General features: G+C 49.6%; 1 protein-coding gene across 3 annotated transcripts; it reads right to left on the reverse strand.

Annotated features, from left to right (window-relative positions):
* Positions 1–3,638: 3,638 nt before the first annotated feature.
* On the reverse strand, positions 3,639–15,916 carry nfil3-2 (nuclear factor, interleukin 3 regulated, member 2). Of its 3 annotated transcripts, none has more exons than XM_056288184.1 (2): positions 15,633–15,916; positions 3,639–8,407 (listed from the first exon to the last, which is right to left on the reverse strand). In XM_056288184.1, the coding sequence occupies exon 2, from the start codon at positions 7,776–7,778 to the stop codon at positions 5,949–5,951; it is 1,830 nt and encodes a 609-aa protein (XP_056144159.1). In that variant the 5' UTR covers positions 7,779–8,407; positions 15,633–15,916; the 3' UTR covers positions 3,639–5,948. The 3 variants fall into 3 exon arrangements, with proteins under 3 accessions (XP_056144159.1, XP_056144162.1, XP_056144160.1); XM_056288187.1 differs by having other exon boundaries at positions 15,022–15,916; XM_056288185.1 differs by having other exon boundaries at positions 14,508–15,916.
* Between the last annotated feature and the right edge of the window lie 696 nt (positions 15,917–16,612).

The following is a 16,612-nucleotide window of genomic DNA, read 5'->3' on the forward strand; positions in this document are numbered from 1 at the left end:
ACACAGCGCCCCATTGCTCTCTAGCGCAACTAGGACTTTTTTTCTTTTTCAGGTCGGCCCTATATGGTCCTGATTAGCAGCCGGTCCCGGATCTGGATTTAGGGAAGGATTGTGTAATCAAGCCAGTGCAGTCTCATGTCATACTGTCGTTCGCTCGCGCTATAAATCGCACGTCCTCTCGGGAGCAGCAGCAGAAAAAAATAAAAAATAATGTCAATGGCAAGAAAGTTTATTTGCTCCTTCTCCTCCTCCTCCCCCCCCCCGGCTCTGCAGCGCGAGCAAGGGAGCCAAACAAGAGTGTTATGATCAAGAAATGAAATAAGTAGGGCGGTTCTGGCATGAAACGACTCTTATATAAAGTGATGAGGCCAGCGTTTCCTCGTCTATATTTAGCCTATACGCGGAACGGAGCCGGACTGGGCCGGGGTGGGGGGGGGGGGGGTGGAGGGCTGGGTGGCAGACAGGCTCAGACCGGCTCTGCCCTGGGCTTTGTGTAGTAGGTCAGTCACACCGAGATGCTCTGGATGCAGAACGGCGGCGTCCACGGTGAATAGATATCTAACGCCAACCTGACCCTCGTCCTCTTACGCATGTGTCTGGGGCCAGAAGAAGAAAATTAAGTCACAAGCTGAGATATTCTGTGGCTTTGTAGGTCAGCGTGTGGAGGTGTGGGAACGAGCGCGTGAAAACGAATATGTCCGAGGTCGGGGAGGATTTATTATTTTTTTTTTTTGTGTGTGTGTGCAAAATTTAATCTTGTTAAACCCCGAGTCCTCCTTATGTTCCTCCTTACGGTCATGTGGTGGGTGTCAGATGTACCGGGGCGTCGGAGTGCTGGAGTTCAGAATATGGGCCGTCGGCACAGAGGCTGTAATCAGAAGAGAGCGTGTCTGTGGCTTTATGTCTGTGTTTCTGCCTGATTATATACATGAGAGGAATGTCGGAGGCATTTACGTATGTTAAGCTGGCATGTGTGTGCGTGTGTGTGTGTGTGTGTGTGGGGGGGGGGGGCTGTAGGAGAGGCTAGCTATACAAGTAGGCCAGTGTTACATCAGGCTTTTGCCAGGGAGCCGGTTGGCCCAGTTAGGTAATGTGTGTCAGTGTGTCACCGCGGTGCTTCGTTGGTTGCAGATTAGCCCTCTGTGCCAGAAAAGCGAGCCGCTCAGGGGGAGTAATGAAGACGCGAAGGCTCCAAACATGGCTGTCTCTGATAGGTGGAGGGGGGGGGGGTACACTTGCTGGTTACCCGAATCCGTTTCGGCAGAGAAGTCTCCAGAAGAAATCGGAAGGGGTTATGATATGCAGGAAGAAGAGCGGTTCCCCCTACCAAGGTCAGGTCGGCTCCCCCCCCCCCCCCCCGGATTACATTGCGACATGAAGGCTTGAATCCAGGTAACCCAGTTGAAGGGTGTCCCCGTCACTGCGTGTCCCCCCTGCTGCAGGGGTGCCCAACTCCAGGCCTCAAGGGCCGCAGTGTCTGCGGGTATTTGTTCCAACCATGCACCACACCACCCGATTTAACGAATTAGCTCCCCTCTTGGACCAAGGAGGGCAAGGAATTAGTTAAATCCAGTGGTGGAAGAAGTATTCGGAACATTTACTTAAGTAAAAGTAGCAATACCACAGTGTAAAAATACTTTGTTGCAAGTAAAAGTCCTGCATTCGAAATCGTACTTAAGTAAACGTACAAAAGTATTGGTATCACAATATACTTAAAGTAGCAAAAGTACTCATTATGCAGAATGGCCTTTTTCAGAATCATATGTCATATTATTGGACTATAATTATTGGAGCAATTATGTGTTCATCACATTAATGTTGTAGCTGTGAAATGTGGAGCTAATTTAAATTACTTTGTATACTGCTAGGTAGCTTAGCATATAACAAATATATCATTATTAGTTGGTTCATAATTTGTATTAATAATCTAAATCTGCAAACTAACTGTTAAATCAAGCTGTCAAATGTAGTGGAGTAAAAAGTACCATATTTCCCTCTCAAATGTAGTGGAGTAAAAGTATAAAGTAGCATAAAATGGAAATACTAAAGTACAATCACCTCAAAATTGTACTTAAGTACAGTACTTGAGTAAATGCACTTAGTTACATTCCACCACTGGTTAAATCAGGTGGTGTAGTGCATGGTTGCAACAAATACCTGCAGACAGTGCGGCCCTCGAGGCCTGGAGTCGGGCACCCCTGTCCTACTGCCTACGAAGGGATTTTAGTGGTCGGACTCACTGACACAGCAAATAGGGAAACAAACACGCACCGACTAATGTGAGGCAGGACGCTGTAAATACTGTGCGGGAAGTTTTTTTTCAAGCCATCCTCAGGCTTCCAATGGAAATTCGTCCCGAGTCAATGTACACCGCACATTAAAGTGCCGAGACCTCAGGATGCAGACACAGGAAGGGGAAGTGATTTAATTGGCCACACTGAATATGTGAAAAACACAAAAGGTCTAGTTATGATGTTATGTTGCCCTGGCTCCGTGTTTTCTGGGTTACCGGCAGTGATTCATTCTGTTACTTCATCAGTGAGTCAAGTACGAGGTTGGTTCGGCCACAGGGTTTCTGGAGCAGGACCACCTGTCATAGCATGACTGCAAACTGGACTGTGTGCTTTTTGTAAACTGCTAACAGACCATAGTGATCGTGTTTTTTAAGTCAGTGCTGTGGAGGCACTGATCTGGACACGGTTTAAAGACACTTTTACCTGTCTCGCCAAACGAGTTTGCTAACTCGAGTGTCTTCATCAACCGATGTGCAGCAATTCAATAGTATCATTTAGCATCTTCCGATGGGGCGGCACGGCGGCGCAGTGGTTAGCGCAGTTGCCTCACAGCAAGAAGGTCCTGGGTTCGAGCTCTGGGTAGTCCAACCTTGGGGGGGTCATCCCGAGTCGTCCTCTGTGTGGAGTTTGCGTGTTCTCCCCGTGTCTGCGTGGGTTTCCTCCGGGGGCTCCGGTTTCCTCCCACAGTCCAAAGACATGTAGGTCAGGTGAATCGGCCGTACTAAATTGTCCCTGGGTATGAATGTGTGTGTGGGTGTGTGTGTGTCGGCCCTGTGTGATGGTCTGGCGGCCTGTCCAGGGTGTCTCCCCACCTGCCGCCCAATGACTGCTGGGATAGGCTCCAGCATCCCCCGCAACCCTGAGAGCAGGATAAGCGGTTCGGATAACGGATGGATGGATCTTTCAATGGTATTATCGTATTGGGATGAAATTCAAATATTGTCATATTGTGACGCACAATTCTGCGGCCCAAATGAACAATAACAAGAATCTATTACCCAAAATCTCTCACAAAATGAGGTCTGAAGTATCTGAGGGGGGGTATCATTTGAGAGCTAGCTGTGGTTGATGCACCTCAGCTGGATTCTTCGACATGGGTGTTTTTGCACGTGTCAGCAAATATTGTGACGCATGGTAATATTGTGCGAAACTCCCGATGATTACCAAGATGCCGATTTCCATATCGCCCCACGCCAGTTAGTTGTATCATAATAGCGTGCGGTGTCCCCTTTCACGAGCCGATTAAAATTTGAATAAAAATGGCACCGTGTATGGAATTTGCATTTGTTGTGCGATTTATGTTTGTGTGCAACGGCCGGGATAAAACGCAAGAGAGGCGTGTGGTATTCTGCATGATATGTTGAGAAGGTCAACATTCTCTTTATTTTGCTTTTCAAATCTTGAAATGCGCCATCTTCCACAATGAACATTAGTGTCTTTACATACATAGTCATGTTGAAAAGATGGAATGGTGTCGATCCAAACAAACCAAACACCACCTATCTCTAATCACCACACAATCCTTGCCCGTTTTGTTTTTTTTTTTCTTCTTTTTTTGTCTTTTTCATAAAACCATCAGCAAAACCACAAACATTACTGATTAATACACACTGAAAAAAAGGGAGGAAGGGGCACCGGAGGAATGAGGCAAATACATGTCATCACGATCCAAAAGACACAGTAGAGAGAGGGAGAGGGGGAGAGAGGGGGAGAGAAGAGAACGGAACGAACACGTTGCAAAAAAAGAAGATAGAAAAGCAATGAAATAAACATTACAGTGTCATCCAAGAGGGCGGGGGGGGGGGTGAGGGGGTGACTTTACATTATACACAAGTGCCAGAAAAGCCGAACGGGGTACATAGACTGTGATTTAAACTACAATCTAGTGCAGGGAAGTGTAGTCCACGGGTCCCGTACCGGGACTGCGATAAGGAAAGGGATAGATCCTCCCTGGGTTGAACAGTTGAGGCACACGAGAAAGGGAAAGTCCGACTCTCATCAGAAGCACAGATTGTCCTGCTTTTTTTTTTTTTTGGGGAAATTTAATTACAAAAATTCAAACTTGGCTCCGGTACGAGTCGTACGGCGGGTCCGTTAATGTATTAGCTCAAATGTTTTACTGATCCAATTATCTCATATCTGCCCTTTAATACCAGTCTCAAGGGCTATGTGGTCTAAGCCAAGTCCTCCCACAAAACCGCATATAATATCAGTGGATGTAATTAGAGTGCTCGGGGCTCAGCACGGCGTAGTGTATTTCCATAAACTGTAACTTGATTCCCACTACTTTTGCCCCATGGCGTCCCATTTCCACATCACAGTTCAACCTGTGGCACGGCATCTACCCCGTACGGTCTGCACACACATTCACAGTCTATGTTCCCGTTGGCTTTTCTGCAGCAATGGGCGTATAGAACAGGGAAATAAATACATTGGGCCGGTGAATGGGTACAACAAGAACAACAACAACAACAACAACAGCAACAACAACAGGATGTGGTTGATAAAGCTCAAAGCTCAAATTGACCATCGCTTTTAATAGCCCGCAGCCGGCGAATACTAACCCCCACCAAACATTCCAGAGGCCGGTTTAGTTAAGCGATCAGATCATTTTTAACGAGGTCCCCGCCTCTGGAAACGGCACGTCCTCCGTCCAGTGCTGCTGGCTGTCTGAATCGGGACGGCCACGGCCGCGTCCCTGTAAACAGGGTGATTCGTTCCATAACGCTTGACAATCAAAAGAGAGGCGTTGTAATTTTGAGTGGGGTGGGGGTGGGGGGGTGGTTGGGGTGGGGGTGGGAGACTGCAGCAACGGTGGACAAAATGTGGCTGTACAGTAATTGTGATTAATTAATGGGATGGTCACTTTCCAAATCCTCGTTTGCCATTGCAGATTTGTAACATTTTTTGTCGAAATTTTCTTCAAATTTTCTTTGCAAAATATATATTTATATAACATACGTATATTCATATATTACAGTCATATACAAACCAAGTGCTTAAAAAATAAAGATGGTGGCGGGCTTTTGCAAAACGATGGCAGTGGCGGGGGCAGGGCGGGGGGTATGGGTGGGTAGAGGTAGGGCCCGGGAAGAGGGATGGAACTCTGTATTTGTAGTGTTACCGTCACTGTTTCTTTGGTCGAGGGAAAATCCCCAGTTTGTGTTTGCATTTGATTGAATTAAGGCAGAGAGCCATACATGTGTATGTTTGTCTACAGCTGCACGTGTACCAAATCAATAGTACTGATAAAGCTTGATAATTAATGATTCACTACATTCTCCTTTTTAAAAAAAAAAAAATGATCGCAATGTACTTTTGCTGATGTTTTGTGATGCGGGGTGTCGTCGAGAAACGACACAATAAGCTGATGAAGCAGTTCCATTCCTCCTCTCATTGCATAAACAAAAGTGCTTCTGTAAGTACAGAGAGGATGTATGAAATGACAAATCTGTACAATATATACAAATATGACACAGCTACCCCCAAGAAGCCCAGAGCTGATTGATGACATGGGTCGTGGGTGCGGAGAAGCCCAGCTTCCGTGTCCCCGGGACTTGAGATGGGGGTTTAAAGTTAGGGCAAAGGCATGAGGGGGGTGGTTCTTAAATCGGCTTTTTAAGAGTACATGAGCTTCAGAAAAGTCAGTGTCGCTCAGTCTCGCCTCTTGTTTCGCCGCCCGCCCAACTCCTTTTTCCCGCTCTCGTTCGGGGCCCCTTGTGGCAGGAGGGCTAAATAAGGATGCTGGGGTAGGTGGGAGAGAGGGGGAAGCGTGGCAGACGGTGGGGTGGTTGGCGACTCCTGCCCAGAACCGCTTCCCCCGCTGGTGCTCATGGCCCTGTGTTTGAGTCTGAGTTTGTGGGGTAACGCCGTGCCCCTCACCTCCCCATGGGCTTCTCTGCCCTGCGTGTGAGAGCAACCCTGGGAGGAAGGCAGGGGTGAGGCAGGCTGCTGGAGGCCTAACAGATGCTGGTGGTGATAGCTCCCTGTGTCGGAGCTGGAAGAGGACGGGGAATCGTCATCGTCCGTAGAGGCTTCTTTGTCAGAGCTACGGGGATCTCCATCACTGGATGAGGTGTCCTTGCTAGAGGAGGTGGACTGGTAATAAGCTTCATTTCTGGGCCCACCCTCATAGGTCAGCACAGGGGGTTCCTCATCATGGATACTGAGGTACGGATGATGAGGCTGCTGGACATGGTGATACAGGTGGGACTTGGTGGTGCCCTCCTCTTGTTTGTGGAGAAGCTCTGGGGCCATGCCTGCAGGGGAGCCATTCTCCTGCAGCTGTTGGCTGGAAAACTGACTAACCATGTACATATGTCTCTCGCCTGCCTCACTGCGGCTTTCTGCAAAGTCATATTGAGGGGAGTCCAATGTCTTCCTCTCCAGTTGTTTGGTCACCTCCGCCAGTGCCTCATTGGAGCTGTCTGTGATGCCCTCCCTGGACTGGGGCAGCTGGCCGACACATGGCTGGCCACTGCCACTGTTGTGCTGCTGGGAAGCCTGCAGATCTGTGTCCTGGTGCCTTGTCAGGCTCTCCACGGGGTAAGAGGCACTGCTGGCGCGGTAGAGTATAACGCTTCTCTGGGCAGCGGGTGGATGAGGGACAGGCTGGCTTGGGGCTGTAATGGTGGTAACAGGTTCCTGGTGGGGCTGTGGTTGTTGGTGGTGGAGGAGCTGCTGTTGCTGTTGACTGTGGTAGGCAGACTCTAGCTCCTGAGAGTGCTGTTGGATCTGATGGTGAGTGGGCACAGAGGTCAGGCCACGGTGGATGTTGAACATGATCTGGGTGGTGGTGCCATTCGTGATGTCCATCTCCAGCCGCTCACCCTCCTGCTTGATCTCAAAGCTGATGGGCTCGGGGCTGTCCCTGGAGGAGCCATCTGACATGTCAGAGAGGGACCCACGGGGGGAGTACTTCGCAAGCTGGCCGTGACCTTCACTGCGTCCGGACTGCTCCGTCTCTGAGGAGTCAGAGTTCATCATCACCTGAGAGCCACTGGAGTAGCCGCTGGAGTAGTAGTGAGTGGAGGAGGAGGAAGAGGACGAGCCTCCGTTTCCTGCGTTGGCGCCTCCGCCAATCTGTTGGCTCTTCTCCATGTAGGAGGCAGTGCTGATAAGGCCAAAACGCAACTTTAACTGTAGCAGTTCGGTCTTGAGCCTCACATTCTCGTCATTCAGCGCCATGACACGGTTCTCCAGAACCATGTCATTGAGGCGACGCTTCTCCCGGGAGCGTTTGGCAGCCTCGTTGTTCTTGCGGCGCTTCTCCCAATAGGAGGCGTCCTTCTTTTCGTCGGATATGAACTCTCGCTTCCGTCTGCAGCTCATATTTGGTTTGGGTTTAATTAGGCGCCCCAGGCGTGTTGATGCTATCTGGGGGGAGGGGAGAGATTCCTCAAAATTGGAGAAGGTTTCGAGACAGTTTAAGGTATTCCCTGAGTTTTTGCTTAATGTTGTAAGAGCAGCACTCAGACTTTCCATTCTTGTTCACTGGCAGCCAGTTTGAAATCTTACCAGGACAACCAACGAGGGAATTGGGTCAGAGGTCAAAGGGAGGAAGGGGGTAGTGATAATTTGTGCTTGATTGCTTTCACCAAAAACAAGCTTGTTCTGGTAGTTTCCTAAGTGCCAGGATCTGTCAGAACCTCTCTTGGTGTCTGTGCTCCTTCCCGGTTGAAACTCAGCGGGTTCGACCCGCCTTTAAAATTGAATTCAGTCTTTTTTTAATCCAGTTTCGGTCTAATTCGATCAGGGTGGTTCAAGTGTCCAGATTGGCCAAAAATATCAAGAAGAGGTGGAACTCGGCATTTGCACCCCTCATTTATCCACCCTTGGTTTTTTTAGAGAAGAAACAAGTCAAATTCCTGGAGTCGAGGAGAACACGACTGATTTCTCGGAGGGAAATCCTGTGACCCCTTTTTTCCCCCTTGTTTCTTTTCAGATGTTTTGCAAGAGAGCGGCGCGCTGAGCTGAACTGAGCTGGCAGAGAGGTGTCCTACAGCTCCAGGCGAGTAGCAGGATGTAGGTCAGTCCGTCTACCTCGGCAAGTCAGTCTCCCGGGGAGCCTCTCTCTTGTCTGTCTCTCTTCGGTTGGCTGAGACGTGAAAAGGCTGCAAAGAAAAAGAAAATAAAGAAGCTCTGTTAATTCACATAGAATAAGCTCACACGAGACCGCATCGCATCTTTTTCGGAACTGTTTGCCGATTCTATTTCTGCCTCATGTTTTTTTTCCTAAGCGTATTTTGCAACCAAAGACATTTATTGAACAAAAACACTACCTGGCAGCTTTACTCTATTGTCTCGGCATGTCTGGCTTTGAATGAATGCGTCGCTCCTAGGAACCAATGAATGGTCTCTGCAGCTTAATAACCACTGTCTGACCTTTTGGCCCTGCTATTGATCTGCTCTGTCTGTGCCCCATGACCTCTGACCCCCAGCCTGACATGTTGATGTTGACTTTTGTGATGTAATGGGGGGCACCGAGTTCATTCCCAAGCCGATGGTGGCGTGTTTTTTTTTCTTCTTTTTTTTTTCTTCCCCAAGTCATTCGTCTCCATGGTACATACTTTAAATATAGACCGATCTGACTTCACATTTTCCGAGGCAGCTGAATGGCAGTTTTCCAAGGCAGAGCTAATTAAATCTGTGTCTGACAGCTGATGTAAATTTCCAGATGACTTTTATGACAATTTCCGAACACTACCAAAATTGCGTCATTGTGACAGATGAAGTGGCACGGACTTGTTAAGCCAAGATCACAAAAATAGCAGTAAACCGCTTTGCTTTTTTGGCCCGCCAGATGAGCATTATGTTGGGAGCGTTCGGAGACGAGCGGCGGCCAGGTGCAGAGCATGCAGGGCTTCTTCCATTATAGCATTCTGGGTCACGTACAAATCCTCTAACCAAAAAAAAAAAAACTCTCGAAAAACTAATCTTTTTTGATTTTTTCCACATGTTAACCGCCGCTGCGAAACAAGAACACTGTGTGAGTATTCTCCGACGTTGGTATGTAGAAACATTCTTCGCCAAAACAACTCAATGCCAAATCAATGATGCAGAGCAAAGAGATAAGACAGACAAAGGCAGCGGCCGGGGCCGGCCAAGGATAAAGAGGCTTGGAGTTGAGAGATTTGAAGTTGGCGAAGGGGGGGGGGGTGGCCAGGGGATGGGGCATTGATAAATATAGGTCAAGGGCCTCTGGAAAGAAAGGGGGGGGTGGGTGGTCACAAACAAGAAGGCATGTTAACTCGAGTAGCTTAATTTAGCAGAACACCGGGGTGGTCAAGCAGCCAAATAACTACAAAGAAGGGTGGCTCAGCACTTCAGCGCAGCAGGGAGCTCCCAGAAACGACCCGAACAGGTGTGCTCGAACACAAGACCTTAACCAGTGTTGTTGTTATAAGGCCAAATGCCAACGGATTCTACAGAAAACCCACCCCGAAACCTTCATTTGCTTCCAAACGCCATTTGTGTTCATCTGAAAGTGAGTTCAGTTTAGGTTGCGTACAGACAGACTTACTGCTCCAGTTACTTTCTATATTCTGCAACTTGCACCGACCTCAAGCAACTCAGATCATGTAGGAATTGCGATCCAGTGTGTTACTGCTGTTTACTCCTCACTTAACCCTTCAGGGCAGACAATTTCTAGAGAAATTATGGGCCATTTTATTTAAGGTTACCACTTTGTTTTAGGGAAGAATTTGCTTCAGACACTTATTTTGTCACCCGACTGATAAACCTCACGTGATGAAAATGATAAATCGGATAATCTATTGAGAGATTACATCTTAAAAAAGGTGTTCAAACAAGTTAACGTCAAACCGTTTGGATCTAAAACAACCCGGGGGTATTCTCTATTCACAATTCTGTCCTAGCCGATATGTTGAAATATTGTGGCATTTAACTATTTTCACATTCACATACGTATACCGCCGCTCAGTGTGTGCCGCACATTCTTGTTTCCCGCAGCGATTAAAGTGTGTTGCTCAACACATTGCAAACCTTGTTGAATTGCATAAGCACCAGGATACAGTCTCCATCGATAATCTCATAATCCGGCAGGTTTACCGGGGTTACACTTGGCTCATCCCAAAAGCTAAGGACATCGTTACGTAGTTTTCCTTGAACATCCGGGCCAAATAGTCGAAGACAAGGACGTCTTATTTTAGCTACAAAAGGTAGACGGTGGTCGGCTGAACACAGGGTAGAGGGCCAGTCTCCCACACGCCCTATAATAGCGTTACAATTTAGAGGGCCTTTGGATGCTGATGGAGACATTTAATACTTCAAATTACAAGGTGCAATCGCACCCAGATTAGCTCTGGAAAATAAAGACGTCGGTGTCTGGCTCCTTCCCCTGCCTGGCTGAATGCAGCCAGAAATAAGGTCATTCCCGTGGGCGTTCCACATGTGGCTGTTGGGCACGGCGGAGAGACTTTCTCCTGGCGTGTCCCACTGACCCAGAAACTGGGACCCTACCGATCGCGGTAAACACGAGGCTAGCTGCCTGCGCCGCTCGCTGTCTGGAATATAGGTCACCAAAGCCACGGAAAGGTGAAGCAGAGAGGGAGAGAGCGAGACAGAGAGAGAGAGAGAGAGAGAGAGAGAGAGAGAGAGAGAGAGAGAGAGAGAAAGAGAGAGAGAGAAGACAATTCCTTGGCAAAACGTCAGGAGAGTGAAAGAAGAAGAGGGGAAAAAAGGAGTTGAGTGAGGGGTGTAAATTTAGAGCACGATCTAATTATAGAGTATCGGGTAGAAGCCAAGCGGGGTGGAGACAAAGAAAAAGGAGGGAATCGGTTGAAGGAGAGATAAAACAAAGAAAGGGGGGGGGAAGGAAGTGAGGTGATGTAGCAACAGTTAACAATGATGGTGTTGCGCCGGTAGAAAGAATGTGTCACCCAGGGCAACAACAGAGGGGCGGAGGGGGGGAACAAGAAAGGGCGGCCTTCTTATCTGGGCCACTCACCTAACGTGGCCACAGGTAGATCGATAATGAGACAAAAACGAGCGTTTCTAACAAAGGAGGTTATTGACGACTTCTGAGCGCGTGAAAACGTGCAGGGCGAGACGGACGCGTGAATGAATCCCGGCATCTTAACTCGCTGCTGCTCGCTTACCGTCTCCCTTTCTCCCCCGTACAAAGGCCTCTTGACGATAGGCCCCATGTGAATGGGAGCGTGAATCACATTCAGTCGCAGGGTGTGCATTGGAACACCTTTGGGTTAATTGCAAATGACTAACACCCATGAAAGGCCCTCTCGCTCTTTCATATCGAAACCGTAACCGGGACTTCTATTGTAGAGATTGCCACGCGCTTGACGCTTCGGCGATGCAACAAAAAACAAAAGAAGAAGTGAATAATGGTGATTTTTCACTACTGCCGCCTCGAGAAAGCAGAAACATCTGGTTTATTTGCATGTGTGTGTGGCTTCTGGTAACGTCGAGGTCTTTTTTTTTTTGGGGTTTTGTTTTGTTTTAACTTTCAGCACTAAAGCGACAAATAAAAAAAACAAATTCGTCTAACTGGAGGAAACAGACCTGCACCGCAACCCACCCCCCCCCCCCCCGCTTCCTGTTCTCTGGTTGTGTTTCACGTACCTTGACTACGCTTCACAATCTATCTTCTAGTTTTCACTTGTCACCACTAGGTCTCTGCGGCACTTGTGGAATGATAGCACGGGAAAAGAATCCGAGCTGCACTCGTTCACACACAACCGCTGGTCCCACGCCACGGGAGAGTCTATATGTGGCGGCGAGCTCTGGAAAATGTGGGCCGAGTTCAAAAGCCGCACGTGTTCCTGTTGGGCTGTTGAGGAAATGGAAGCATGTCTAAAATAAAGGATGGGGGGGGGACGGGTGGGGTGAGGTGGCGGGGGAGGGCTGTTGGCGGAGGAATGGGGGAGCACTGTTTTCAGAGAAATGTTACTGATGGAACTGTTAAGCCAGAACAAACCCCACAGGGAAGAATGTAATGTGTGGCACGTGGTGCAAAGTTGGGGGGGGGGCGGCTGTGTCACGGGTGGGGTCTTCTGCCTGAATTCCAAGTCTGGGGGGGGTTAATTTATCTCCCCAAGAAAGTATGGGGGAATGTGAGCCAGGGAGTCCGGCTGCAAGGCGGAGTCCTCCCAGAGCCAGATCCTTGTTCCACGAAAACACATCCATATCACCCCTCTCTCTTAGAGAGGGGGGGGAGAGGGAGGGGAAAAAAAGAAAAAGCAGCGTGACCCAGTCCATGTGTTTCCCCAGTCACATGTGCTCCCTTGGCCTACTAAATGCTGTAATTCGCCTCTCCCCGGGCTCCAGACCGCAGTACAATAACAAAGCACAGCCCCCATCTTTTATCATCTCACATGTGCCAGGAAACCCAGTCAAGAGGCCAAGAAGTGGGACAGGATGGAAACCACTTCAAACCGTTGACCATGAACTTACTCGCGGAGTTTAAGGTGGAATTTATTTTGTTAGGGCGGAGGGACAGTTTCACACAAACAACGCCGCCGATACCGGAGGAGTGTTTTTGGGTCAACACTTTGCAAGGGCAGTCATGAATATAGCCGCCTGCCACAGCTGAAGTGCGATGATGATGATGGTGATGATGATGCAATAGGCCCGAAATCGTCTGTGAAGGCCAACTGCGTATAAAGCAGGGCAGTAGGCAAGCGGGTACACATATCGATGCGTTTTTGAATTTGCGTTCGCAGGGCAGGTGGGGCTGGGGGTGGGGGTGGGGGTGGGGGTCAAGTGAAACGTGGAGTCTTTATGGGTTCACACACACACACACACACACACGCAGCTGTTATCTGCACGGCGATCCGTGTTTCTGTTTCTGCATGACTGGTTCGTTTCTTTGTTATGGCGCGGCGAGGATTTATTTTTGGTGGGGTTTTGATTCTGTCTTTATAGAAAGACAGAATCGCCCCACTCCTCTTCCCCCCCACCCACCCCCTCCCTCCCTCCCTCCCTCCCTCGGGGCTGGTGTGACCTACATTCAGAGCTGGCATAGAGACCCAGTGTATGCGCCAACCAATTGGCAGCAGTAGCGCGCGCCACCCCCCCCCCTCCACTCCACCACCACCGCCACCACAGCAAAGCGCAGCACTGCATAGCCACAGACTGGGTTTCCGCCGATTGCGTAATCCCCCCCCCCCCCGCTCGCTAATCCGTTTTAATTATTTAATTCATTTATTATGCAACCTGTATAACCTCTGGAATGTCCCCCCCCCCCGATAGCGTACTGATACTAAAAGGCACGCACGGCGGGTTTACGACGCTAAAATAATTTAAAAAAAATGCGCATGGTCGTGCACCACCGGCTGAACACGAGAGAGGTGCCCCTGACCCGGGTCAACACAACGGCGCCCCGAAACCCGCCCGTCCGCCCCCCCTCCCCCTCCTCCCCAGAACACGCGTGATACGCGGTTCCCTGCGCGTATACGTTTAAAAACCGGGCAGGGGCATGTGCCGCCCTTAAGCGCATGCCGTCGGTGGAGAACAAATGCTGCAAGAGAAAGGGGAGGGGTGGCTGCTCGTGAACCCACGTGCGGGGGGCTATATCAGCCACAAAGCCGGGTGTGTAAAAAGACCCCCAGCGTGACACAAAAAGAAATCACCCCGTGAATAATAAAAAAAAAAAACACAGTTCGTGGATTACGCTTATATAAAAAAAGGATGCTGCCGATGGCTCCAACTTTTAATTAGCGGGGCACGTCTTTACATCACGCGAGCACATGATTAGCCTGCCGGCTGCAGCCGAGCGGAGTCTGTCACAGCCGCTCGTGGGGGGGGGGGGGTCCGTTAGCTTGCGCTTCTTTTGTCGGGTTTATAGTTTTGGGGGAATTGATCAAGACAAGCTATGTGTCTCGTAGGGTGCCAGCGCACTGCAGGATGGGTGTAACGTACTACCCTCCTTCGGCAGGGCGTCTTTGTTACTCAAGTCTGACACACACACACACACACACACACACACACACACACACACAAAAAGAGAACGAAATGGTTTTGAGGCACATCCGCCCGCACACTCAACAGCAAAGTCATCCGAGGCGACCGCAACAGAAGCCCCCACCATGCTCAGCAACGAGCACCCAGGCGGGCCCATTGTTGGCTGTGTCCGTCGCAAACGGCACGCCGGCCGGGGATGCGCCTAGGCGCCGGACCGTTCTGACCCACATTCTTAACAAACCGGCATCAAAACGTTTGCATGCAACACCTCACCTGACGGCTACAGGCGGTCCGGCCCGCCCCTTTACTTCATCCTCCGTTAGCTCTTAAATCCGTGGTTTGTAAACAAGACAATAAAAATGTAAAAAAAAAAATAACAATGAGAGGAAGTCATAAAAGTTGCGCGTCAAAAGAGTCCGGCGCTCGGCGGCGACGTGATGCGCGGTGCGTGTCGCTCCCGTGCGCGCCTCGCGGGGTCTGTGCCTGTAACGGGTTAAACCTCGAGTCCTATGCGCACCCGCGTTAACCTTTACAAAGAGCTGCTACACGTGACGAGGAGAAGCGTGTCCTCCGAGCCTGCACGGGATTTTTCCAGTCGTCCGCGTGGACTAGCCCACTAACCCACATAGCCCCGCTTACGCAGCGGACGCGGAAACGCAGCCGTCTGGGCCGCTGTATTGACAATAGTTTATGGATCCGCCGTCTTCCTCGGCATTATTGCACTTTGTCGCAACGCCGCCGTCAATCACCACGCCAACATCGGCGCACATTTCAAACCAGTACTTACAAGTCGCGGTCGGGACTATTCACGAGCACCGTGCGTCCGCTACGCATGTTGGGAGAAGCACGTTGTTTACATCACCGAAGAGGCGCCCGCGGGAAAATAACAGCCGTATTACCAGAACGATCTCCGCACACCACCGGGACACAAGGGGGCGTGAAACGTCTGGCTAAAACACAAGCAACGCTCTTCAAATACGTTCAAAATAGCTTAAAACGAGGGTCCCCCCCCCTCCCTTCTGCACGTATATAGGAAGGACTCCTCCTCCCCCCCCCCCTACACCAGGACGGGGGGAGGAGAGGACAGCCTCGCCTTGACATTGAGAAAATAGATCCAAGCCGCTGGCCCATATTCCTGGGCACCAAAACAAACACGGGGTTTTCAAACAGGAGGAATCCGGGGTGCGGAAATGACAATAAACGGGACTGTGTTAAAGTCCAACAACGGCAGCCTCGCTCCAACACACACTCGATCAGCACGAAAACAGCTTGAATTATGCCTGATGATGTTACTTAGTGGTGATCATGGGGCTTGCAAGAATAATCCGACACACAAACTCAGGTGAGAATAATAATAATTTAAAAATAAAAAAAAAATTTAAAAATAAAAAAACTTACTTTGCTGATTAAAAATAAGGATCCACAGAAAGCAAGGAAAGGGAGCCTTCGGTTCCTGTTCAACAACTCCTTGGGTGTCTAGTGTGTTTGTCCCGCACATTCAACATAAACGCACTCCTCGATTGGTGCAGGTAGGAGACCATGAATACTGTGTCGCTTATTTTGGATGGGCACCTCGTGTTATGTTGGCGACTTGCTCCAATTCTCTCTCTCTCTCTCTCTCGCTCTCTCTCTCGCGCGCTCTCTCTCTCTCTTTCTCTCTCTCGCTCTCTCTCTCTCTCTCTCTCTCTTTTCCCTCTCTGAGTCTCTAGTCTAAAATGTATGTTAGTAGGTCAGCCGTTGCATAACACGACGCTTTGGGTGCCTAGTCACGTTTTTTTGTTCCTTGCTCCGCTTAGCTCCCGCCCCCTTCCCGCCGCTCCACCAATCCCGCTGCAGAGAGGAGGGAGGGGGGGCGGGGCACATTCGCTCAGATGTAGGCCGCAGATACCCATAATAAGGTTACTCGACAGAGAGAGAGAGAGCAAAACAGAAATACCGAGACACTTAAGAAACAAGCCTTAAGCAAAAGAAAAAAAAGGGTGATATAAGAAACTCAATATCAGGTCTTTGTTTTGTTTTTACTGGGGGGGGGTTGGGGGTTCTTGCTTCATATTTGGGATACGATAGCGCCCGGCTAAGTCGAGTTTTGCAGAACAAGCGGGTTTTGTAAAAGCGGCTGCGTTTTAATTTTCTTCCTCCTTTTTATTTACTTCCTTTTGTTTCCTGGCTGTGCTCACGGCTCCGAGGGCCCCCTAACGGTCAGACCGGGTAACGCCCCAGCATTGACATACGTAACGAGGTCACGGTTGAGCAGACACCTGTTCTGCCTTTCCGCTGCCCTTTCTGTGATAAGGGTTTTTGAGAAACGCGCCGCCTTTCTCTCTCTCTCTCTCTCTCTCTCTCTCTCTCTCTCTCTCGTTACACCCTCGCAAGTTTCA

Source organism: Lampris incognitus, chromosome 10, assembly GCF_029633865.1.
Source record: "Lampris incognitus isolate fLamInc1 chromosome 10, fLamInc1.hap2, whole genome shotgun sequence".
In the NCBI taxonomy this organism is placed as follows: Eukaryota; Metazoa; Chordata; class Actinopteri; order Lampriformes; family Lampridae; genus Lampris; species Lampris incognitus.

What these genes read in the sequence shown, in the direction of transcription:
- nfil3-2 (XM_056288184.1), bottom strand. Translation starts at nt 7,778, where the DNA reads ATGGAAAGTCTGAGTGCTGCTCTTACAACATTAAGCAAAAACTCAGGG.